The 24,805-nt window shown below is 36.2% G+C and overlaps 2 protein-coding genes across 3 annotated transcripts in view; both read left to right on the top strand.

Annotated features, from left to right (window-relative positions):
- LOC142335904 (uncharacterized) overlaps positions 1–24,805 on the top strand; it is a 534,872-nt gene that overhangs the window by 138,306 nt on the left and 371,761 nt on the right. The gene's annotated exons all lie outside the window — the stretch shown is intronic.
- LOC142336831 (uncharacterized) overlaps positions 1,164–24,805 on the top strand; it is a 56,945-nt gene continuing 33,303 nt past the window's right edge. For both annotated transcript variants that reach the window (XM_075385773.1, XM_075385772.1), the window contains exons 1-2: positions 1,164–3,415; positions 18,306–19,037. In XM_075385773.1, the coding sequence (XP_075241888.1) occupies positions 1,395–3,415; positions 18,306–19,037 (2,753 nt within the window). In that variant the 5' untranslated portion in view covers positions 1,164–1,394. The remainder of the gene's footprint in view (positions 3,416–18,305; positions 19,038–24,805) is intronic.

The following is a 24,805-nucleotide window of genomic DNA, read 5'->3' as shown; positions in this document are numbered from 1 at the left end:
CTCTGTTCGATTAGCAAAAATTCCTCTAATATGTGAAGATAAGCCGCGTTAAAAAATAATTAAAACCAAAATTAAATTGGGCCCAATATTAATTTTGTAAACAATTTTTGCGAAAAATATTTAAAATTGTTGCTATTTTTCCGGGAAATTTTGACTCAACAAACGCCAACCAGAAACAATTGCAAGTTACCAGATGAAATTTGAGATGTCATCAACTAAATGTAGATTTTAACAGGTGATTTTTATTTGAGTATTTCCTGAAGAATACTATTTTGTTTCTAAAACATAAAAAAACGTTGTGTCAATTTTGTGCTAGCCGTTAACACTCTGTAAGCAAAAAAGTGTTCAATTTTTCTTTTAAAGTTGGAATTATAAGTGTTCACATAATATAAACAAAGAGCGTTCACATAATTAATTAAAATTGCTTCTCAAAAAGCGTGATTGTACGCAGTTAGCATTCGGATTTGTATTGTACCAGAGTTGAGAAATCTTAGTCATAGTTTTCAGGCAGACGGTCAAAAGAACTGCATTGATTTTTTCGGCTGCGAATGCAACTAATTTGCACTTTTCTTTGACTTTTGAGAACCCTGTAAAGTTTTTTAAAGAAATTACTCGACTTATTATTAAAAACAAACAAAATACAATATTTGTCTTAGCACGATAAATGATACAGAATGCAAATTTGAGCAAAATTACTTTTCTACAGACCGTCTTCAACTACTTAGCAACTTAATATATTTACTACGCTCAATTTAGTTTTTCTGGCATTATCTTATCAGATTTTTTGCTCAAAATGAAAGTGATTTATCTCGGAATTTACACGGTGAAATTCGACTGGAATTAATAGCTTTAACAATGCATTGTTTATTTGGGCGTTAGTTCTTTGGCAAGTTCATTACTTGCAATGTATTTTTTTTTGTTTTGGACAACACACTAGAAAACCGTTTGTGTACTTTTGGTAAGAGGAAGCGATGGGACTATCATTCGTTTAACACGCCAGCTCAATTAATGGTTCCTTTTAACAAAAATAGTTAATAAAGCTTCAATAATCACTTTGATGCTCAAAGCGCATTAAATTAGGCTTAATTGCGAATTATAATGCGAAATCCAGCTACATTGTGTGCGAAAAAATGATACGCAAATTGAGCGGATGCGTGATACAACTCGCGCGAAAAATAGGTTATTAAGTTTGTACTTGTATTCCGCGGCTAAAATTAGGACACTTTTGCGAATACGGGATACGATATTCCCTTCCATTTTGCCGGTTTCTGCTAAAGTAGCTATTTTCCGCAATATTGTACCACTTTCAATGTATTAACATAGTAAAAACGAACACGAGATACACACATCGGGCATATCTGCCCGTCACCGTTTGGGTATAACTCTGCACTGTAATGATGAACACATCAACTTTCAAAGAGGCCAGAGACCAGTTATTTGACGAGAAAGCCTTGACCATCCTGCCAAAATTACCCGCTCATTTCGGTAACCAGCCGTCAATTTCGGGTTGCCTCCACAATAAAACCTCAATTGACATCCTGACAGAAGAGAAACAATCTGGAATCCTAATTTGTTTCCACGAACAGGAACAATCTGCGACGGAACATAATTTTAGACCAGCTTGCGTTTACATACCAGCACCTAAATTTGACAAACTGTTTATCTTGAAAATAGTTAGCCGCGAGAACTCCGTTGAAAATTTGAAGTTAAACTTGTACCAATCAATTTCAGGTCAATTACTAGTTCTTGACAAAAATTTCGAAAATGAAATGAACGAAAAGTTTTCTGTATGCGTTTTATTTCTATGTGTGGTAAACAAAATGTCGAATGATGAAGTCGCTACCTACAACGAAGTTGCAGGCATACTGAAAGACAAAATTGCCTCTTTTGCGTCTGAAAACCTCTCTAACTTAACATTGGAATTCGAAAATGTAATTAAAAGACGGAAGAGTCCGGGAATTGGATTTGGACCTCAGAAACAGAAATTCCGGGATATTGTCTGCAATCAAACTCTTTCCTCTAACGACTTTCAGGAAAAAAATATTAAGGACTTTATTCGAAAATTCGATTACCAAATTCCCATTGAAATATCCAGTAAAGAATTTAAAAACCCTGGAGCTGGAGAGATAAGTTTGTCAGACTTTGACAGCGTGGTCTACCTGTACAAAATATTTTTCCCTGGAAAAGATACGAACTTGGAAACTTTGCCCCATTTTTTAAACATTAGAGATAATCTTCTGGACAAAACGGACAGCTCTGGCAACCTTTTGGAGAATTTTGACGGATTTTTTGGTGAGATGAACAATTTTTGGGTGAATTTTGTCTCAAATGTGCCCAAACCCGTAGGACTCCTGATTAAATCCTTCAACGAGAAAAATATTAACTCAATCCTGTCGCAGAGTATTTTCAATAGCAGATTTGAAGTGGATTGGTTATATTGCGGACATGAAATGATTTTGATGTTTGAAGTTGGCAGAACGAAAAATCCTACTAGCCCAATATCAACTGTTTTCAACAAACTTGAACAAGTTTTGAACAAACTGATGCCAACTATGGGCATGGTGTTGACAATTTTGTACAATCAACTTCGTTCACTCTCAAAGACAAACAAAAATGAAACTTTTTCGCAATTCGCCGAGAGAATTTTCAAGTATGTAATTTTCTTTCCAAATTTGCCAAGTGACATTTTTGTACAACTGTTTGCAGATTTAAACAAACAAACAAGTGCAAAAGGCGATATGCAACAACTAAGACGACTAATTCGCAATTGTGGTCAAGAAAAGCTTAGAAACTTGTTGTTTTTACTCCACAAGGACCCGCATGTGCCTGGAGCTGGAGTAAAAACATATTATTTGAACTCAGAATTCGAAATCATTGAAAGCGAAGTCCAAGTTTCGGAAATTATGCAATTTAAAGCTGAACAGACAAATGATCAAAACTTGATCACAGACTATATGTCCGCTTTGCTCGCATTTAGTTGTCTAATTGAGAAAAACTTGTTATCAAGTCCAAATTATCAATCGAGCAACACCAGTTCAAATGGGACCAGAAACAGCTGTAATCTTACATTTTTTGAACAAGCAAGCAAATACGGACCCAATAACGCTAGATTGAAATTTCTTGACGTTATTTTAAGCCCCCAACAACAAAGAATTTTAACCGAGAATCGCCGCCGAGTGTTGATAGCCGGGGAACCTGGATCTGGAAAATCGGCTCTATTGCTGGCCAGAGCAAAACAAGCAGCCCAAGATGACAATATACATCATGTGATTTTTTCGACACCAGCAGGAAAAATAGAGTTCAAAGGATTCCTTAGCTGCTTCATAAAACAACCGGGAAACGAATTATTGAAACAGAAATTCCGATTCATTTCATTTGAGGACTTAGCAAGTACAGACTACTTCGGGAAAAACTGGTAAGCAAACAGACTTTGCCTCACTTTTCTTGGTATTATCATATATATTAGCATTTTTTCATTGTGACCAGTCTGATTTTGAAATTGAATTTAGACAGCATTATTCCGATAGCTCTTTTCATTTTTATATCAATCGATGCAAAATCGCAAGATTTAGATCTAAAATTACAGAAACTGATAAACTCACCAGAAGAAAAAGTCGAGATAGAAGTTGGCCATCTTTCCATAAGGATCAGCAAACTGTATCCCACGCAAATTCTGTTGAAACTGATCATGCCGCCATCAATTTAGACAAAATTTGGCATGGTGGAAGCAAATTTTATTCGATAAAATTGAACAAATGTCAAGAGAGTGGAGTTGAAATTCAATCCGTTTAATATCAAATTATATAAAATTAGAAAAAAATTAAATGCGCTTCTTTGAAGGGGAGATTTAGAAGCGCCTGATGTGTTGTTGAATAGTTCGGTTTGAATATTTCTGCAGATTATGGCTTCGACTCTGAGCTTTTGCAACTTTTAACAAAATTTTGATTTTCTTTTTGAGGTTTGCTTGAATTTTTGGAACCCTATGGCATAGAATTGTTGACCAAAAGTGCAATGTGTTTCGCAGTGAGCATTAGTGAAGCTATTCAGTGCTTTGATTTGACAGCTAATGGCTATTAAGACTTTATATATAATTTTTCGTTTTTTTTAGACATTAAGCAATCATAAATTTATTTTTGAAAAGTGTAAGTCAGCATCAGTACTGAGGCTCCCCTTCCTTTCTACTGCAACCAAAACTTATTGGATCAGAGGATTTATCTTCTAACTATTGATTTTATGACTCTTGAACAAATGTCAAGAGAGTGGAGTTGAAATTCAATCCGTTTAATATCAAATTATATAAAATTAAAAAATTTAAATGCGCTTCTTTGAAGGGGAGATTTAGAAGCGCCTGATGTGTTGCTGAATAGTTCGGTTTGAATATTTCTGCAGATTATGGCTTCGACTCTGAGCTTTTGCAACTTTTAACAAAATTTTGATTTTCTTTTTGAGGTTTGCTTGAATTTTTGGAACCCTATGTTATAGAATTGTTGACCAAAAGTGCAATGGGTTTCGCAGTGAGCATTAGTGAAGCTATTCAGTGCTTTGATTTGACAGCTAATGGCTATTAAGACTTTATATATAATTTTTCGATTTTTTAGACATTAAGCGATCATAAATTTATTTTTGAAAAGTGTAAGTCAGCCTCAGTACTGAGGCTCCCCTTCCTATCTACTGCAACCAAAACTTATTTGATCAGTGGATTTATCTTCTAACTATTGATTTTATGACTCTGATGCCACAACATTTCAAAAACATTTTTAAAATTTTTTGAAAATTTTCGCATTTTTGAATCTTTTTGAAATTTTATAAGATTATCCTAATTTGGATAGCTCCAGTTTGTTTAGGAAAGACGTTCAATGGATCAAAAATAAAATTTTCAGAGAAAATGTTGTGATTTAAATGGCTTCGGCACTTTCTTCGTGCATTTTTCTACTGAATTTGTAGCATTTTTCTATTGAATTTTTGCCTGTATTTGTTGTTGTTTTCATAGTCATAAGACTTAATATGATATCTTATTGATTACCCATGCATGACAAACATATGTGTCCTTCTATTGAGTCAGGACAAAGCGTAAATGTTGACTTCTGTTGAAAGCTATTGAACTTATTGTCTTTAAAAACAAGTCTTTAAAAACAAATTTTTCAAAATATTTTTTGAACATTAACCAATTTAAACTTATTTTTATGATTTGTAAGACTTTCTCAGTAATGACCAGAAACTCCTTTTTCTTTCTACAGCAATCAGCAACCTAAATTATATTGGTTACCGATTTTTTCTAACTCCTGGTTTTATGGCTTCGATGCCACAAGATTTCAAAAAAAGAATTTAAATTTTTGGATTTTTGTATCTTTGGTTCCTGTTGAAATCTTATCACATTATCGTAATATCGATAGCTCCCATTGGTTTTGAGAAGACGTTAAAGTAAGCATAGACAATTTTGTCAGAAAAAAAGATGTGGTTTGAATGGCTGCCACACTTTCTTCTTGCTTTTTTCTAATAAAATTTTGGTTTCTGTGTTTGTTTTGGTTCTCATAGTCAAAGGACTTATTTTGATATCTTATTGATTAACCAGGCATTACAAATGATTTTGTCCTTCTACTGAGTCTTGCCTGAGCGTATTTGTTGACTTCTGTTGAAAGCTATTGATGTTAATTTATGTTAAGACTTCAAATATAATTTTTCAAAATTTTTTCATAAAAAATAACCAGTCGTAAACTTATCCTCGTGAACTGTAGGAACGTCTCAGTAATTACCGGAACTCTTTCTTTCCTAATTCAACTAAAATAATCTAATTTTCGATTTTTTCTTCTAACCATTGGTTTGATAGGTTCGATGAGCGAGTTTTCAAAATTTTTTGGGACATTTGAAAATTTTTTGAATTTGTTTTTGGTTCTTCTGAAATCTCATCACATTATAATATTAGTGTTAGTTCCAATTGGCTTATAAAGGACTTCCAATGGATCATAGATAAAGTTTTCAAAGAAAAGCTTATGTTTCAAATAGCTTCGAAATCTTCTTCTCGCATTTTTCTAAGTTTTGGTTTTTGCCTGTATTTGTTGTTGTTTTCTTAGTCAATGACCTATTGTAATGTCTTATCGTATCGATGACTTGCCAATGACAAACATCCTTGTCTTCCCATCGAGGCATAATTCTCATGCTCCCATCGAGCGCCTTTTTTGCCTTTCGCTGAAAGCAATTGAGTTTAATGGCGCTGATACTACCGGTTTTCTCAGAAATTTCGTGGTTTTGTTGTATTTGTTCATATTTACTGATATTTTGAAGTTATATTAAATAAAAAATTCGTATGCTGTTAAAAATTAATGGATGGTAGAAAGGTCGTTACCGAAAAGTTACTTTTTAATGGCTTCGACACTTTTCTCGCTCAATTTTTTTTTGAATTAGAAGTTTTTTTGCCTATTTTTTTAATCTTTAGATATGCGTAGAAAGATGACCGGTCTCAAAAGTTTGTAACTAAGTAGTCAAGGATTGATGTTACCCGAGTTATTCATTTTATATCGAATAGTCTCAAAATTTATGATACTATATGTTTTATTGAGTTTTTTAAACTTTTCAGTTTTCGTTGTTTATTTCATCAGCTTGTAGCTTATTCTCATCATTGAGAGGTCTCATTCAACTTCTTGTATTCAAAAAATTTGAAAGTTTTGTGATATTATGTCGTAACTGATTTTTTGTTTGTGGACAATATGCGTTTAAATAAAATTTTATTGGTGTACTTTTGTTTCTTTTTCTCTTCTTTTAGCATATTCGCGTAACTACAGATCCTAATTATTTTCAAATGTGGCCCAAAATGCACTGATTCAATCTCTCAGTATAAGTTTTGTTGCATTAGTATGAATGAAAATGGAAGGAGGCATACATAGTATTCAGATAATAGCTAATGGCTTATTGGCTTCAACAATTTGTGTTTTCGCAAATTGTATAATTTTTTTTAGCTGATTCTGTAGTCAGTGCCCTGGCTTAATCTATCCAACGACAGGTCTTACTGGTTTACTAGTGAATGTTTAAAAAAAATTATTGAGAAATATGTTGTTAAAAGCTAATGAATTTTAAGACTTTAGAAATTACAAAACCCTCACTACACAGATTTACTTTTCCCTACTTACGCAGCAGATGGGATTTTTTGTTAATGAGACTAGGTAACAAGTCAACAAAAAAGAAGAAGTAATGAGGCGAAACTCAAAAATCAATGAACATTTGTTAAACCAAACAATTTCAAAGGTCTTAAAAACCAATAAAATTCATTAGCTATTAACGAAAAAATTCTTGATAAATTTACTTGAAGAGTCATGATGTAAACTATAAGACCTGCAACTGGTTAGCTTAAGCCATAAGAACAAATTAAAGATGCAGAAACACTAAAAAATTATGAACAAAAAATTATAAACGTTGCGAAAACTCTATTTAGTGAAGCCATTAAAATCATTAGCTATTATCTGAACTTTATGTTTTTTTTTTCATTTTCTATATAAAAACTAAATTAGTTAAAATTATATTGAAAGAATAAATAAGTTCAATTGGGCAACAATTGAAAAAGATTTGGTCTGTTTTTACGGTATTGTGCTGAGGGAAGAGAAAAAAATGCAAATGCAAAACTCTCATAACTTCATAAAAACGCATTTTGTCCAACGAAAACATCAGTTACGTCAAAAAATCAGTAATCTTGTTAATTTTTTAAAGAAAAAGGAATTGTGTGGGACCTCTCAAAGATGAGAATAAGCTACAAGTTGACGAAATAACAGAAATAACTGAAAAAAAAACCTGAAAAATATTAAAAACGTATAATATCTGGAACTATAAGGCTATTCGCTATAAACTGACGGCTTCGGTAGCATCATATATTCACTCCTCATTTACAAGCTCATGAGACGGATCAGCATTATACGGCTACCTAAAGAATAAAAAAAGATACAAAAACTGCAATTTCAAAAAAATATAACCGAAAACAGTGACGACGCCATTAAAAAATGAAATTTTTCAGTGAAAACGTTTCTACTTTCAATTATATTTTTAACAGCAATGGGATTGTTGTTAACAATTTTACTCCAATAAATCAACAAACATGAACAAATACATTAAAAACACGATTTTTTTTAGAAAACGCGTAGTCTCAACGCCATTAGTTCAAAAATCTTTCGACAGAAGCTAAAAAATACGCTTCAAAGTTATGCTTCGATTAGACAACAAGGACATTTTTCATCCATAGGTCTTCAATATAATATTATGACACTACGATCCGTCATTGACTATGAAAACCATAACAAATACAGGCAAATTCCGAAAATTAAATAGAAAAGTGCGAGAAGAAAGTGTCGAAGCTATTTAGAGCATATTCAGTTCTGTGAAAATTTTGAGTATGATTCAACTAGGTTCTTCCCTAAGTGAATGCAGCGATCAATATTAGGATAATGTGTTAGGAATTCAAAAGGAACCAAAATTAAAAAAGAAGTATCCAAAAATTTGAAAGAAGAATATGAAAACTCGTGCATCGAAGTCTAAACATTAATAGCGGGAAGATAAAACAGCTAACGAGATTAAATTTAGTTGAAGTAGAAATGAACGGGGACCGGTCATAACAGAGACTGGCTTATAGTTCAAGAAAATAAGTTTAAGATCGGTTGATGTTAAAAAAATTTCTGGAAAAATAATCTTTGAAGTCTTAACAGACATTAAATTCAATAGCCTTCAATGGAAGTCAATAAATACGCCTAGTTGTGACTGGATTGGAGGACAAAGTTATTTGTCATGAATAAGTAATTAATAAGATATCACAACGAGTCTTATGACTACGGAAAAAACAACACATGCAGGCAAAAATCAAATTTTCAGTTGAAAAATGCGAGAAGAAAGTGTCGAAGCCATTTAAACCAGAAGCTTTTTTCTGAACACCTAAACCATAATTTATTGAACACTTTTTTCTAAGTAAATGGGAGATATCAATATCAGGATAATGTGATAGGAATTCAAGAGGAAACAATAATACAAAATTATCCAAAATATTTTTTGAAGTTCTCGGAATCTTGTTACATAGTAGTCATCAAACAAATTGTTAGGAAAAAAAAACTTTTAACCAGATTAATTTCAAATGCAGTAGAAAAAAATAGGGTCCTGTGGTTACGGAGACTAATTTATAATTCGCGAAACTAAATTTACGATCGATTAAGAATAAAAAAAATCTCGAATAGTTTTTTTTAATGTCTTAACAGCCATTAGCTGTCCACTTAAAGCTGTAGATAGGTTCAATTGATGCTCATTACCGTATCTATTGCGTTATAGTCAACAAGCCTATTGAACTCAAAAAAAATTCAACAAAAACCTCAAAAAGAAAATCAAAATTTCATTTAAAATTACGAAAAAAACAAGAGCGATTTCTGGAAAACGAATTTTTTGTTCATTGGGCTTCATTAGACTGTAAATAAGGTTGTCATTAATAGAACCTCGGAATGAAAAGTGACTAGTCTTTAGGTGACTTAAGAAAACAAGAATATGAAAAGTTTTCTCTAAAAAGTGCTCTTAAATCGAATTCGATTTTTTTATTAGTAGACTTCCCTATGAGTCTAAAACTAGTTTTTCTGTTGCCTCTCGTCTATTAGGAATAACTCAGAATTGATTTATTTTGTGTCCTGAAAGGTAAATTTGAGTTTATATTTTTTTATAAAAAGATCTTAATTTGAAGAAAAATTACACTAAATGTCAACAAAATCAAACCAAATATGTTTCGAATTTTACGCTGGACGAGCTTTAATGATAGCACTGACATTTCCCTACGATGAATATATCGATCGGCTAAAATTGTCTGAACAAAAAACCCATTTGTGTATATAGTTCCTCCCCTAACAAGAGGGGTCGGAACAAATGTGATTCACTTATTAAGCACGTCAGGTCGAGTTATGTCTGTATCAAGTAGTTTCGATAGTTCTTTACGAACGCTCTTTTTGTTCCAAAAAATTAATGGCTTAGTGCACATTGTGACGTAGAAAAACTGACCTCATTATAATTTTGTACGCAGTTCAACAGAATAAAACATCCGACATTGAAATCAAAAAGAAAAAGCGAGATAAAAATATACACCACAATTTGTTTTAATAATTTGTACAATAAAAACTGTTTTATTCTCAATCTAGAAATTTTATTTTCAAAAACAACTTTAGAACCTAAAATGAAATATCATTTCAAATAATCAAGGTCTCTGCACCTCATTGGTTCCTCTCAGATGAAAATCTGCCGATTTTTTATTAAAAAAAAACAAAAAAAACTTAAAAGCTTCAATAATTATTGGTTTCATCTTTTTGTCCGAAATATCTAATTTTTTCGAATCCTTAAACAATGGGATAATTTCAAAACAAAACTTAACTAGTTTGAACGTTATTGGTTGTTCTCGGAAAAAGGTTCAATATGTAATTTAACTTCAGCCAGAAAAATGTGCAAGTGTTTACGAAATCAATCTGTCGTGGTCGATAACACGGGTCAAGGAAATCAATGAGTTCAATTTTAAATTAAATTTTGATTTGAAAATATACAAAAAATAGCTCGATTTTATAGTAGTTATCTGTGCGAAAATATACAGAGAAAATTTAGATTAGCTAAAAATTTTTTACATGATTGGCATGTGAACACATCTTAGCTCCGAATCCCGGAGGTGAATTTCTATTTTCATCATTATTTCATGAGAATGATATATGGCTTAGGTACAATCGAGTTTGTTATTTGGGGGCCACTGGATGTTAGAATCGGGTTACTGTGTGTGAGAAAATTTACTTCTGATATCTGATTGATAGGTCAATAAGATATTGATAGCGTTAAAACAAAATTAGAATTGAGTTTAGTTTTGTGGCCATTGCTTGTCGACGTAGCCGTTTGGTAGGTTCGTCAGGTAAGTTCTTCTTTTGTTCTTTGAAATTTTAATAAAGAAAACTTCTAAATTCCTTCATTTTTCTCTGAAACCACTACATCCTCCCTCTGTTTTAAGCAAGTTTGTGGATATAGGTTCTCCAAATCTGTCGGGTTGTTATCTATTTCTTGTTGATGTTCGTGAAGGCTCTGATGGCTCGGGTTGTTGTTGCTCTGCTGATGGTGTGGCTGCAGAAGCTTCATCCTGATGTGAAGGTCCCACATCTGTGTTCTGAAGTTGTGGTTGAGATTGAGATATGGTCTCCTCCACTGCTGGTTCAGTTTTCACATTGTCCTCGTCTAGTCTCGCTTTTTGGTTGTCGCCCAATATAATAGTCCGTGTTGAGTTTTTGGGCTGTATGAAATATGTGTTCAAGCCCTTCCTGATGATGAAGGTAGCAGTAACTGTCTTTGTTTCTTCGTTGGCCTTGAATAGAATGGGTTCGCACATTTCGAAATCTGCTATTGCTGTAGTCTCACTCTGCGTCCCAAAAGGAGTTCAACTGGAGTTTTGCTCCTCGTCTTTGAAGTGTTGAGATGTGTCATCAGTGCCCTTTACAGGAATGCTCCGAACGACACATTAAGATAGGGACTCCACACTTCACTGTTTGAACTGCTCTTTCAGCTAGTCCATTAGCTCTTGGATGATAGACGGGTGATTCCAATTTTCTTAATTCCCAGTGACTCACACCACTGATTAAGGTCACCACTTACAAATTCAGGACCATTATCAGATACTAAAGTTTTTGGTATTCCGAATCTTGCAAAGATTTGACTAAGATATACTTTAACCATTTCTATTTCCCGCTGGAAAAGCTTCTATCCAGCTAAAATCCGCGTCAACAATTACTAAGATATCACCTTGGTCCTTAACATAAACCCAGTCCATGTGGAGCCGTTCCCAAACTTCGGCTTCTGGCCACGCAGAGACTGTTTTTCCCAGGCTCGGCCTGTTCATTTGACAATTCTTACATTTCCTAACAAAATGTTGAACGTTTTGGGTAATGCCAGGCCACCATGCTACAGTTCTGACTGATGAGTCAATTGCATTTTTCCTAAGATGTGTCCCATGCGCTATTGCCAAAAGCAAGTGTCGTAGTTTGCGTGGAATGAGAGGAACAACACCTCTGAAGATGACTCCATTGTGTATAGTCAGTGCATCTTTCTGTTTTTCGAATCCTTTTTCCGCTTCTGAACATTGTTTCCAATTGCCCCTTTTGATTCGTTTCATTATGTCCTCGAAGTGTCTGTTTGTTCCAAGTTCCGTTTTGATTTCCGCTTGGGTCACCAAATCACTCTGGAAGTATATCTTTTTGATTGCGAAGCACACTCGATCGTTGTCGGATTCGTCTTCGTCAAAGTTCAATCTGCTCAAAGCATCTGCATGGGGTATCTGCTCCCCTGATGTGTACGTCAACTCATGGTCTAAGCCCATTAGAACTATTGCCCATCTTGTGATTTTCGCTGATGCTGTCTTCGGGATCTCTTCATCTAGTGCAAAGAGATATTTGAGTGGTTTGTGGTCAGTCTGTAGGGTAAATTGTCTACCATGAAGGAATTGCTTCAATCTTGTGACCACAAACACAATTGCCAGTGCCTCCCGGTCTATGTTCGATTATTTTTGCTCCGCTGGAGTCAGTTTTCTCGATACATATATGACTGGATGTCCTTCTTGCGAAAAAACCCGGCCAATGGTTTTTTCAGAGGCTTCAGTGATAATTTTTGCTTCTTTTTGTAAACTATATGGCTGAACAAGTGGCTCAGAACATAATTCATTTTTTATGTCTTCAAAAGATATTTGTTGCATCTTGCCCCATTAGAAATCGCTATTTCTCGTGTTATTTAAGGGTAGCATTTTAGTTGCAAAATCAGGAATCATTCTTCCGTCTAAATTAGCTAGCCCAACAAACGATTTGAGTTGTTTGTTGTTAGTTGGTGCTTTACATTTTTTGTTTTTTCAACATGTTTCGGATCTGGTGCTAATCCCTCCTTTGAGAAGGAGTATCCCAAAAAACTAACGCTATCGACTGGTTTTGAGTGAGATTTTTTCTCCTTAACAGTAAAATTTCTCTCACGTAGTCGACTCTTGACAGCAAGCATTCTCGTCTCGAACTGCTCCTTGGTATTTCCATACACCAACACGTCGTCTTGAATGATCATAACACCTTTGATTCCTTTAAGTATTGATTCGATACAAATCTGGAAGATTGAAGAAGAGTTTTTCAATCCCTGAGGCAGTTGGCACATCTTGAACAGTCCCTGAGATGTGTTGATTGTGCATATATCTTTTGCTTCTTCGTCAAGTTCAATTTGGTAGGAGGCAACTGAGTGATCACTTTTGCCAAAGTATGAGGCCCCATGTAGGTTGTGGAAGATCGTCTCCATGTCTGATATTGGGTAGTCCTCATCCAATCACCTTGCCATTGATATGCACTTTCAAGTCCTCGCAAAGTCTCAGTTCTCCAATCTGCTTTCTCTGCCACACCACTGGAGATGCATTAGTAACTCCTCCTGGCTGTACCAGTTCAAAGATGCCCTGTCTGACCATTTGTTCCAGCTTCTTTGTGACCTTGTCTTGAAGAGGTAGAGGTATTTTTCTGGCTTTGCAGAACTTTGCCTGTTTTCCTGGCATCAGCTTTACATAGATTTGTAGCTCTTCATTTCAGGTAGATGCTCGGCTGTTATGTTGGTCACACCGTGCTTGGGTAGAAGGTCTCTACCAAGTAGTCCAAATTCTTTATCAGACTGCACAACTGCTAGTTGTTTTTGAGTGAGCCTGCTTCCGTTCCACGCAACGTCACAAGAATGTGATCCCAGAAGCGTTAATTGATGACCATCATACGCTTCTAGATGTCTTATCCTACCATCCAACTGAGGTTTACCAAGTCCATGTGGAGCCGTTCCCAAACTTCGGCTTCTGGCCACGCAGAGACTGTTTTTCCCAGGCTCGGCCTGTTCATTTGACAATTCTCTAACAAAATGTTGAACGTTTTGGGTAATGCCAGGCCACCATGCTACAGTTCTGACTGATGAGTCAATTGCATTTTTCCTAAGATGTGTCCCATGCGCTATTGCCAAAAGCAAGTGTCTTTGTTTTGGTGGAATGAAAGGAACAACACCTCTGAAGGTGACTCCATTGTGTATAGTCAGTGCATCTTTCTGTTTTTCGAATCCTTTTTCCGCTTCTGAACATTGTTTCCAATTGCCCCTTTTGATTCGTTTCATTATGTCCTGGAAGTGTCTGTTTGTTCCAAGTTCCGTTTTGATTTCTGCTTGGGTCACCAAATCACTCTGGAAGTATATCTTTTTGATTCCGAAGCACACTCGATCGTTGTCGGATTCGTCTTCGTCAAAGTTCAATCTGCTCAAAGCATCTGCATGGGGTATCTGCTCCCCTGATGTGTACGTCAACTCATGGTCTAAGCCCATTAGAACTATTGCCCATCTTGTGATTTTCGCTGATGCTGTCTTCGGGATCTCTTCATCTAGTGCAAAGAGATATTTGAGTGGTTTGTGGTCAGTCTGTAGGGTAAATTGTCTACCATGAAGGAATTGCTTCAATCTTGTGACCACAAACACAATTGCCAGTGCCTCCCGGTCTATGTTCGATTATTTTTGCTCCGCTGGAGTCAGTTTTCTCGATACATATATGACTGGATGTCCTTCTTGCGAAAGAACCCGGTCAATGGTTTTTTCAGAGGCGTCAGTAATAATTTTTGCTTCTTTTTGTAAACTATATGGCTGTACAAGTGGCTCAGAACATAATTAATTTTTTATGTCTTCAAAAGATATTTGTTGCATCTTGCCCCATTAGAAATCGCTATTTCTCATGTTATTTAAGGGTGGCATTTTAGTTGCAAAATCAGGAATCATTCTTTGTCTAAATTAGCTAGCCCAACAAACGATTTGAGTTGTTTGTTGTTAGTTGGTGCTTTACATTTTTTGTTTTTTCAACATGTTTTGGATCTGGTGCTAATCCCTTTGAAATGGAGTATCCCAAAAAAACTAACGGTATCGACTGGTTTTGAGTGAGATTTTTTTTCTCCTTAACAGTAAAATTTCTCTCACGTAGTCGACTCTTGACAGCAAGCATTCTCGTCTCGAACTGCTCCTTGGTATTTCCATACACCAACACGTCGTCTTGAAAGATCATAACACCTTTGATTCCTTTGAGTATTGATTCGATACAATTCTGGAAGATTGAAGAAGAGTTTTTCAATCCCTGAGGCAGTTGGCACATCTTGAACAGTCCCTGAGATGTGTTTATTGTGCATATATCTTTTCCTTCTTCGTCAAGTTCAATTTGGTAGGAGGCATCTGAGTGGTCAATTTTGCCAAAGTATGAGGCCCCATGTAGGTTGTGGAAGATCGTCTCCATGACTGGTATTGGGTAGTCCTCATCCAATCACCTTGCCATTGATATGCACTTTCAAGTCCTCGCAAAGTCTCAGTTCTCCAATCTCCTTTCTCTGTCACACCACTGGAGATGCATTAGTAACTCCTTCTGGCTGTACCAGTTCAAGGATGCCCTGTCTGACCATTTGTTCCAGCTTCTCTGTGACCTTCTTTTGAAGAGGTAGAGGTATTTTTCTGGCTTTGCAGAACTTTGCCTGTTTTCCTGGCATCAGCTTTACATAGCTTTGTAGCCCTTCATTTCAGGTAGATGCTCGGCTGTTATGTTGGTCACACCTTGCTTGGGTAGAAGGTCTCTACCAAGTAGTCCAAATTCTTTATCAGACTGCACAACTGCTAGTTGTTTTTGTGTGAGCCTGCTTCCGTTCCACGCAACGTCACAAGTAAGTGATCCCGGAAGCGTTAATTGATGACCATCATACGCTTCTAGATGTCTTATCCTACCATACAACTGAGGTTTACCAAGCTCAGTCCATATGTTTGATGATATCACTGTGCTATCGGCACCTGCATTTTTATTTTGCAGTTTTTTATTGATATATTCCCATGTCACAGACATGCTAAAGATTTGTTCTTTAGTATAAAACATGCCCATCTCCGATGCTGGAGATGTTTTCTCTGGGAAACATTTTCGTCTTCGCAAAAGTTATTCTGTTTATTGTACTTACCTGAATTTGGTTGGGGTTTGCTTCTACACATTCTTGAGAAGTGTCCGCTTTTTACTTAGCGCTGGACAGGGTCTACTAGATTGTGGCTTACCTCCACACCTAGTGCACATGTTGTTGCTTTTATTAGCCGTTTGGTTTTCGAAGGGTCTTTTTGAAGTTGAACTCAACTTCTTCTTTCACAATAAAGGGTTTATTACCTAATGAAGAACATGCAGAAGCCATTGCTTGACTTCTGAACTGTAAACGCTCGGTCATTTCAGTAACCGGTATTGCTGGTTTTGCTTTAATACCGTCTAGTAGTCTAAATTTTGCCTCAGGGTCCCTCAAACCTGAATTTAAGTTTATTTTTACCAACTCTACTTCAGGGTTGGCCGTTGTTTTGAGTTTTTCGGAGTCACAATGGCGTTCTTTCTCTCTAAGACATGCTAAGAAATCGTCGTCAGACTCCACTACACCTTAAATTACGGACAAAAATTTAGCCCTTTCTGCCGTTACTACTCTATCTTTAGGAGAAATATAATTTTGAATCGCCAATCGGATGTCTTTATACGGAGTGTCTATCAAATTCCTAGGACTAATTAGGCTCATAAGTTTAATAATTTCATCTTGCTCGCACATACTAAGAAAGAGATTGGTTGACTGTTGGTCCTGTACAGTAACATTGGTGTTGATCTTGTCCTCTTTCTTCTCTGCGCAACATTTCGCCACAAAAGAGATAATCCACGCAGAAGTTCAATTTTTAATTAAATTTTGAACTGAAAATATACAAAAATTAGCTCGTATTGATAGTAGTTATCTGTGCAAAAATATACAGAGAAAATTTAGATAAGCTATAAATGTTTTACATGATTGACATGTGAACAGATCTTAGCTCCGAATTTCTATTTTCATCATTATTTCATGAGAATCATATATGGCTTAGGTACAATCGAGTTAATTAGTTGGAGGTCAGTGGATGTTAGAATCGAGTTCCTGTGGGTGACAAAATTTACTTCTGATATCTGATTGATAGGTCAATAAGAAATTGATAGCGCCAAAACAAATTAGAATCGAGTTTAGTTTTGTGGCCTTTACTTATCGACATATCATCAAAGTTCGTCAGGTAACTTCTTCTTTTGTTCTTTGAAACTTTAATAAAGAAAACTTCTAAGTTTCTTCTTGTTTCTTTGATACCATCACACAATCATCCGTAGCTTTCGAACACAGCATTTTTCATCAAACGATGCCAAGTTAATTATATTAACTGTTTCCACGTTAGTGGTTCTGAAAGGAAGAATACGTTTTTTAGATTGGATCAAGAAAAACAATATGATTTGGGAAATTTAAAGCAATTAATAATCCCTTTTTCCTCAATTTTCGAGAGTTACGATTTCTTTACCATATTCGAATCTCATGTCGCAATTTGTTTGAAGGAAAAAAATTAGAGCAACTTTTTTGATTTTGGTTGTATAATAATACATAATACTTTGCCCAAAACTGTTATTCTGTCTAAAAATTAGAAAAGTTCAGAAAGCTAACGTTAAATTCCTCTTTTTTGTTCACTGTTTTTGGCATTTGACCACAGCGTCATCAAATACATATTTCTATAATAAACTCTTATGTTGTTTGCATCGCCAAAATTTTGTCTATTTTGTCTTTTTGGAATCATAGAGTGGCCAGATAGTGGACGTTTCAAAAACTATAGCTTCAAAAGCTATATTTTAAGAATGAGGGCTGCCCAGAACTCTATCAAAATCGGAACAGCCTTAATAAATTCAGTAATGTGGCGGTACAAGCTTTTTTTAAAATTTTCATTAAAAAATACGTTTTCAGTTAAACGTTAAATTTTCAGTTTAATTCGTACTCTTTGTTAAGTTATTTTAATTAACCTTGAGCGGTATTTGAAATTGTATTAACATTATTTTGTACAGAAAAACGTGTTGAGGGATCAAATAAAGTCGTGTTTTCCCAAAATCTTGAACTTTAAAATGCAGTCAGCATTTTTCATATCAGGTGCATTAACTGCTTTGAATTAACCACCAGCGCAATGTCACAGTAGAAAGGGGCAAAAAAGTGAGAAATCAAAGAAAGATAGCAACTAAAAATCGAACTAGAAATGAATCTGTTATTGAAAAGCAAAAAAATAATTAAAAAATAAATTTTGCTGTTTTGCTGAAACGTGTTAACAAACTTACAAAAATGGCATGACAATTCCTAAAAAAAACAAAAAGACTCTTTTTTTGCGGAAACTCTTCATAGTACGCGCAGAAAAAATAATTCGTTTCTTCGTTTACATTCACTTTAAGTGAAATTTTTATAACTAAACCTTGATTTCAGGCTGTCACCCTGGAGTTTGCACCGTTCAATTTTGCTAGTGGACGAGTTGTACTTCAGCACTGTTGACAAGTTTACTGAAACCGATAAGTGTTTCTTTGGAATCATCACACGGGTATTACCTCACGTTCAGCAGGTCTTCGTTACCAATGTAATTGCCGGCCAGATGAATAAGCGAAAAGGCTTAACTCAAACTATTGTGTTTCAAAGCTTCTCGGTTGAATCGTTAAACATTTTATTCAGAAGTTCACATCATATTAGCTCGTTTTCGTCACGATTTATTCACACTCGCAAACTTATTACCCAAACAAGTGCTCGTGTTTCGGGCTGCTTCACTTCAACTCAGCCAGAAATTGTTGTACATTATTACAGTAACCGCGAAGACCCTATTCTAACTGACCATTCATTTATAGATCCAAATTTTTCAACTGACCGAGGTGCTATAGTTTTCACAGATGACTCTGATTTTTGGAAATTGAAGCTAAGTCGAGAACGAGAGGATATCACGAGAATTATAACAGTGTTGCCTGTCACTGATTTTTATAAAACTCCTTTTACTGGTTTCGAAGCTTTATCAATTCTTATCTACGTTGATAAGCTTCTTGGTCCGAAATATGACAACGAGATGTTTGTTTCCCTTAACTTGGCTATTACAAGGGCTCAATACGAGGTTATGGTTTTTATAAACAGCGACTACAGAAAACGCGTCGGCAGTTTCTTCCAGGCTCCAACAAGGTCTGAACGTTTCCTATCTTTTTGTTTCTTTTATGTTTCGAGAAAACTTCAAAAACTGTATCCTAAATCGGAATCTGTAAGACCATCATTGTAACACACACACACACACACACACACACACACACACACACACACACACACACACACACACACACACACACACACACACACACACACACACACACACACACACACACACACACACACACACGCGCAAACACTAACACACACACACACACACACACACACGCGCGCAAACACTAACACACACACACACACACACACACACACACACACGCACACGCACACACACATACAAACAAACACACACACGCACACTCACACACACTCACACACACTCACACACACACACACACACACACAGACGCACACACAGGGAGACACACAAACGCACTTACACACGCACACACACACGCATACACAAACGCACACACACACACACACACACACACACACACACACATGCACACGCATACACACACTTACACGCACATATACACACACACACAAGTAGTGTCGTATAATTACAGGACGATGGGGGGACGGAGGGAGGAGATCCTTCGAGATCCTTTCGGTAGAGGGGGTTCCTTGATCCCGTAGGGGAGCACTTTTATGTTACGAAAGTGGTACTTGCACTACATGTATTTGTATGACGACTTATTGTTGGTATTGCGCTTAAAAACTCATTCCAGTTTCAACATGCCTTGCTTATTTGTGGCTAAACCTAGCAAAGTAATTTTGAATTAAAGCTGAATTTATACTTTACAACATACAGAATAGAATTGTTATAGAAATTTTATAGATAAAAGAATTAAACACGTACGAAAGCGTCAAACTGAATAGAAAATAGCGCTCTAATTTGCTAATTAGGAGTCTGTTCTATCGCTTCATAATCAATAAATGTGTTATAATATGAGTGTTCTTCTTCTACGTCATTTTCATCAGATTCTATATCAAATTCTCTGATTGTAGCCGTTCTTATGAAGCCGGGGTCAGGAATTCCAGCTTTGATAATAATCGTTTCAACTATGGTTTCAATTTCCCTTTGGTTTTAAATTTCGTAAAACTCTCCCGACGACCAAGAACTCAACGATTCATTATCGAAATTGTCTGTCATCTTCGTCAAAGAAACGATCGTGGACAATATTGATGTGACCAAGCGGCAGAGTATCTATCCCATTGTAAAAGAGTGTATCGTTTGTGGTCGAAAGCGTTGAGCGACACTTCTATTAATGATTACTGTATGGAGTTGGTGGCTGCTGGAAGCTATTCTATGGTTTTGCGTGCGGACCAAACAATCAGAGGAGAGAGGTTTCATGAATCTATCATTCGTCAGTTGTCGTTGAGCTAGTTTTTTGACGCCTTTAGCTGGTTTCTCCTCCAACCATATAATTTAAAATTTTGAACATTAGGAACAGTCCCAACTAACAAGCTGTATATTAATACGTGTGAGTGTGATGAAAACTTACTTACCAGTTGCAATTACTCAGTAGAGTTTTGGCTTGAGAGCACAAAGTTTTAGAATGGGCACTCTGGCAAACTCGTCCTTAAACTTCAGGACGATTTTTTTGTTCATTTTGGAGAAGAGCGGGTGCTGTGGTGGATAGTCAGAGAAGTCGAAATGTTGCAAAATATGCATTTTTTGGCGTAGATTTTCATAAACGTGTATTCTATTGATCCGATATAGCAGTGAATCAGTATCCAAGGAGAGAATATTGCAATGAAATTTTGGCTTCATTACTGTATAGTGGAATGAGAACAAGGGTAGCTTGGCCAGGTCAAGTAAACATTCCCCTACAATATTAGGTTTGTTCCAATAAATCCGTTCTTATTTTGCATTTTTTATCGCAGCCATGCTTTCTCTAAGGATTCTGAACGATTTGAAGCAAAAATTTTGCGTTCTTTGTAGCACAATTGGGGCGTTTCTAACAATAATGACTTGATCAAGGTTCCATTTCAACCCGAACGTTTTTTCAAAAGCCGAATTATTCATGCCTTCATAGAACTGGTATTGGCAGTTCTATAAGCAGTATTATAAGCACTATTATAGGCATTAGTATAGTTTTATAAGCAATACTGGCAGCAATCCGGAGACTGGTATTAAGCTCCATGTAGGGTTGAATCCAGTTGGCTTGCTCAAACTTTATTGCCCTATGAAGTTTTATGATTTTGAGCCCATTGAATTGTAGAGTTGTGCCAACTGACAATGTAGCGTTTAGGGGTTTTTATGCAGCATATATGAATATTACTCTGGCCAAAGAGGGCTACAATCATGTTTTATGCAAAGTTGAGTTATAATGCAAATACCATTGTTTGATTACCAAGAATGTTTGATTTTCAATTTGGATGGCGCCAGAGGGTAACAAAGATGAGTTTCAAGAATTTTGGTTGGATAATCAATACCAACTTGAACGATGTAGCCATGCTGCGCCGTTGACGACTTTTTCAGTATTTCATCCAGCGTAATGTGCGTATCTAGCGCAACATCTTAGTTTGGTAGATGGAAGTTGTTTGCTTGAAAGAATCGTTGCTGATAGATTGAAGAAACTCCTCCGCGCATCATGTTCTCTACGGGTTCAAATTGTTGTCTTTCGGTTAGCAAACGCAAGTCAGGTTTGCACACCTTGAAAAATGCATCGGCTGATAAATTTGATGCTCTGTAATACTGTGCACAGTCCAAGCCGTACGTGTCATAGCAGATATCTCTGAAAGCCTCAAAAACTCACTTCTGGAGCAAAAGGTCTCAGGTTGGCTAAAATTTTTGGTAGTCGCCGTTGTTCTGACAACCAAATTTAGAAAAACACTGCTTAAGCATGGTTGTAGTACGTTTAGCTGATGGTTATTTCACCGCCCTGCAATGTGTTTTTCCATTCCGAAAATGGCGGCAAGACTTTTTCTCCTAAAACTGTGATGTGATGTAGGAAAAACAGTAAAAACTTTTTAGGCAGAGAAGGTGAAAATCGTTATCGAAGTAAGTTTCGTTCTTAGAGAGGAGAATGTCAAAAAAATTGTCAGGCAGATTAGCTACCATGGACTCGGTTGACTCGGGCTTGAAGTTATACTAGTCAATTAATCTTATGTATTCGAAGATGGGTTCTTATTTTCCGGCCTCCGACTCAGAGTTTTTATGAACAATCTGACAGTGAGTGATATATGGTTTTTGTCAGTAGAAGGTATAACTTCAAACTTCGTTTCCGGCTCACAATTTGCAAGTGCGAGACATATATGATGAATATCATACTTTTTGATATTGTGCACAATCATAAAGTCGATGGCGTAAAGTTAGATGTTCTATGATTCGTATAGAGAGCATATTTGATTTTTAGTGATATTATACAACAAACACTTACTCGAAAACATTGACGCGATCGTCGTTGCCTTCTTCAAAGTACGGGACCTTGTTTATGGGCATCGGCATCTGATATTCTTCGACTAGCTGTCGTTCCGCATTCCTGTGCGTATCTGAATTCGCCTTTTCAATTCCCGATTGACCTCCTGTCAGTAATTTGATTCAATCTTTGATTTGATACGCGGCAACGAGACAACACAAGAAGCAGTTTTGTTCAAAATGCTTTTGTATTTTGAGCAAGGAACGGCATCCGTTCAGGAACCCAAGTAGAGCTATATGTGACGATGCAAGCACTGGGGAAAAGGAGGCTTTCTTGATTTCCAGTCAGTTCACATTGCATAGATCCCGTCTTTTGCCTTGTTATGAAAATATGAAGAGGATTTTCAACATCTTACTCCACATCTTGAAAATTTCTTCCTTTGAGAGTCCATCCAAGTACACTGTAGTCATTTCAGAGCTGGCAAAGATTTTGATAGCTTGTTCTTCGTTTTCATTTCCGTTTTTCTTCTTTGTAGAGATTCAGAAACGAAACCAACTGAACTGTATTGTTGCATTCGAAACTTCGATGTTTTTAAGGTCAGTTATGATATCTCTATCGTTCAGCATAAACTCCATTAGATCTTGATCGTCCTCCATTCAATCAATAGCGACAACTTCTCAGCGCATCATGTTTTCTACAAATTCAAATTGTTCTCTCTCGGTTAGCAAACGCAATTGATTTGCATATATGAATAGTACTCTTGCCAAAGAGGGCTACAATCATGTTTTATGCAAAGTTGAGTTACAATGCAAATACCATTGTTTGATTACCAAGAATGTTTGATTTTCAATTTGGATGACACCAGAGGGTAATATTGATGAGCTTCAAGAATTTCGGGCTGATAATCAATATCAACTTCAACGATGTAGCTATGTTGCGCCGCTGACGATATTTTCAGTATTTCATCCAGCGTAATGTGCGTATCTAGCGCAAAATCTGAGTTTGGTAGATGGCAGTTGTTTGCTTGAAAGAATCGTTGCTGATAGATTGAAGAAACTCCTCCGCGCATCATGTTCTCTACAGGTTCAAATTGTTCTCTTTCGGTTAGCAAACGCAAGTCAGGTTTGCACACCTTGAAAAATGCACCGGCTGATAAATTTGATGCTCTGTAATACTGTGCACAGTCCAAGCCGTACGTGTCATAGCAGATATCTCTGAAAGCCTCAAAAATTCACTTCTGGAGCAAAAGGTCTCAGGTCGGCTAAAATTTTTGGTAGTCGCCGTTGTTCTGACAACCAAATTTAAAAAAACACTGCTTAAGCATGGTTGTAGTACGTTTAGCTGATGGTTATTTCACCGCCCTGCAATGTGTTTTTCCATTCCGAAAATGGCGGCAAGACTTTTTCTCCTAAAACTGTGATGTGATGTAGGAAAAACAGTAAAAATTTTTTAGGCAGAGAAGGTGAAAATCGTTATCGAAGTAAGTTTCGTTCTTAGAGAGGAGAATGTCAAAAAAATTGTCAGGCAGATTAGCTACCATGGACTCGATTGACTCGGGCTTGAAGTTATACTAGTCAATTAATCTTATGTATTCGAAGATGGGTTCTTATTTTCCGGCCTCCGACTCAGAGTTTTTATGAACAATCTGACAGTGAGTGATATATGGTTTTTCTCAGTAGAAGGTATAACTTCAAACTTCGTTTCCGGCTCACAATTTGCAAGTGCGAGACATATATGATCAATATCATACTTTTTGATATTGTGCACAATCATAAAGTCGATGGCGTAAAGTTAGATGTTGTATGATTCGTATAGAGAGCATATTTGATTTTTAGTGATATTATACAACAAACACTTACTCGAAAACATTGACACGAACGTCGTTGCCTTCTTCAAAGTAGGGGACCTTGTTTATGGGCATCGGCATCTGATATTCTTCGACTAGCTGTCGTTCCGCATTCCTGTGCGTATCTGAATTCGCCTTTTCAATTCCCGATTGACCTCCTGTCAGTAATTTGATTCAATCTTTGATTTGATACGCGGCAACAAGACAACACAAGAAGCAGTTTTGTTCAAAATGCTTTTGTATTTTGAGCAAGGAACGGCATACGTTCAGGAACCCAGGTAGTGCTATATGTGACGATGCAAGCACTGGGGAAAAGGCAGCTTTCTTGATTTCCAGTCAGTTCACATTGCATAGATCCCGTCTTTTGCCTTGTTATGAAAATATGAAGAGAATTTTCAACATCTTAGTCCACATCTTGAAAATTTCTTCCTTTGAGAGTCCATCCAAGTACACTGTAGTCATTTCAGAGCTGGCAAAGATTTTGATAGCTTGTTCTTCGTTTTCATTTCCGTTTTTCTTCTTTGTAGAGATTCAGAAACGAAACCAACTGAACTGTATTGTTGCATTCGAAA

The sequence above is a fragment of the Convolutriloba macropyga genome, chromosome 3, assembly GCF_964194025.1.
Source record: "Convolutriloba macropyga chromosome 3, txConMacr16.3, whole genome shotgun sequence".
NCBI lineage: Eukaryota > Metazoa > Xenacoelomorpha > Acoela > Convolutidae > Convolutriloba > Convolutriloba macropyga.
The sequence above is the reverse complement of the archived record's forward strand: the minus strand, read 5'-3'. Positions and strand labels throughout refer to the sequence as shown.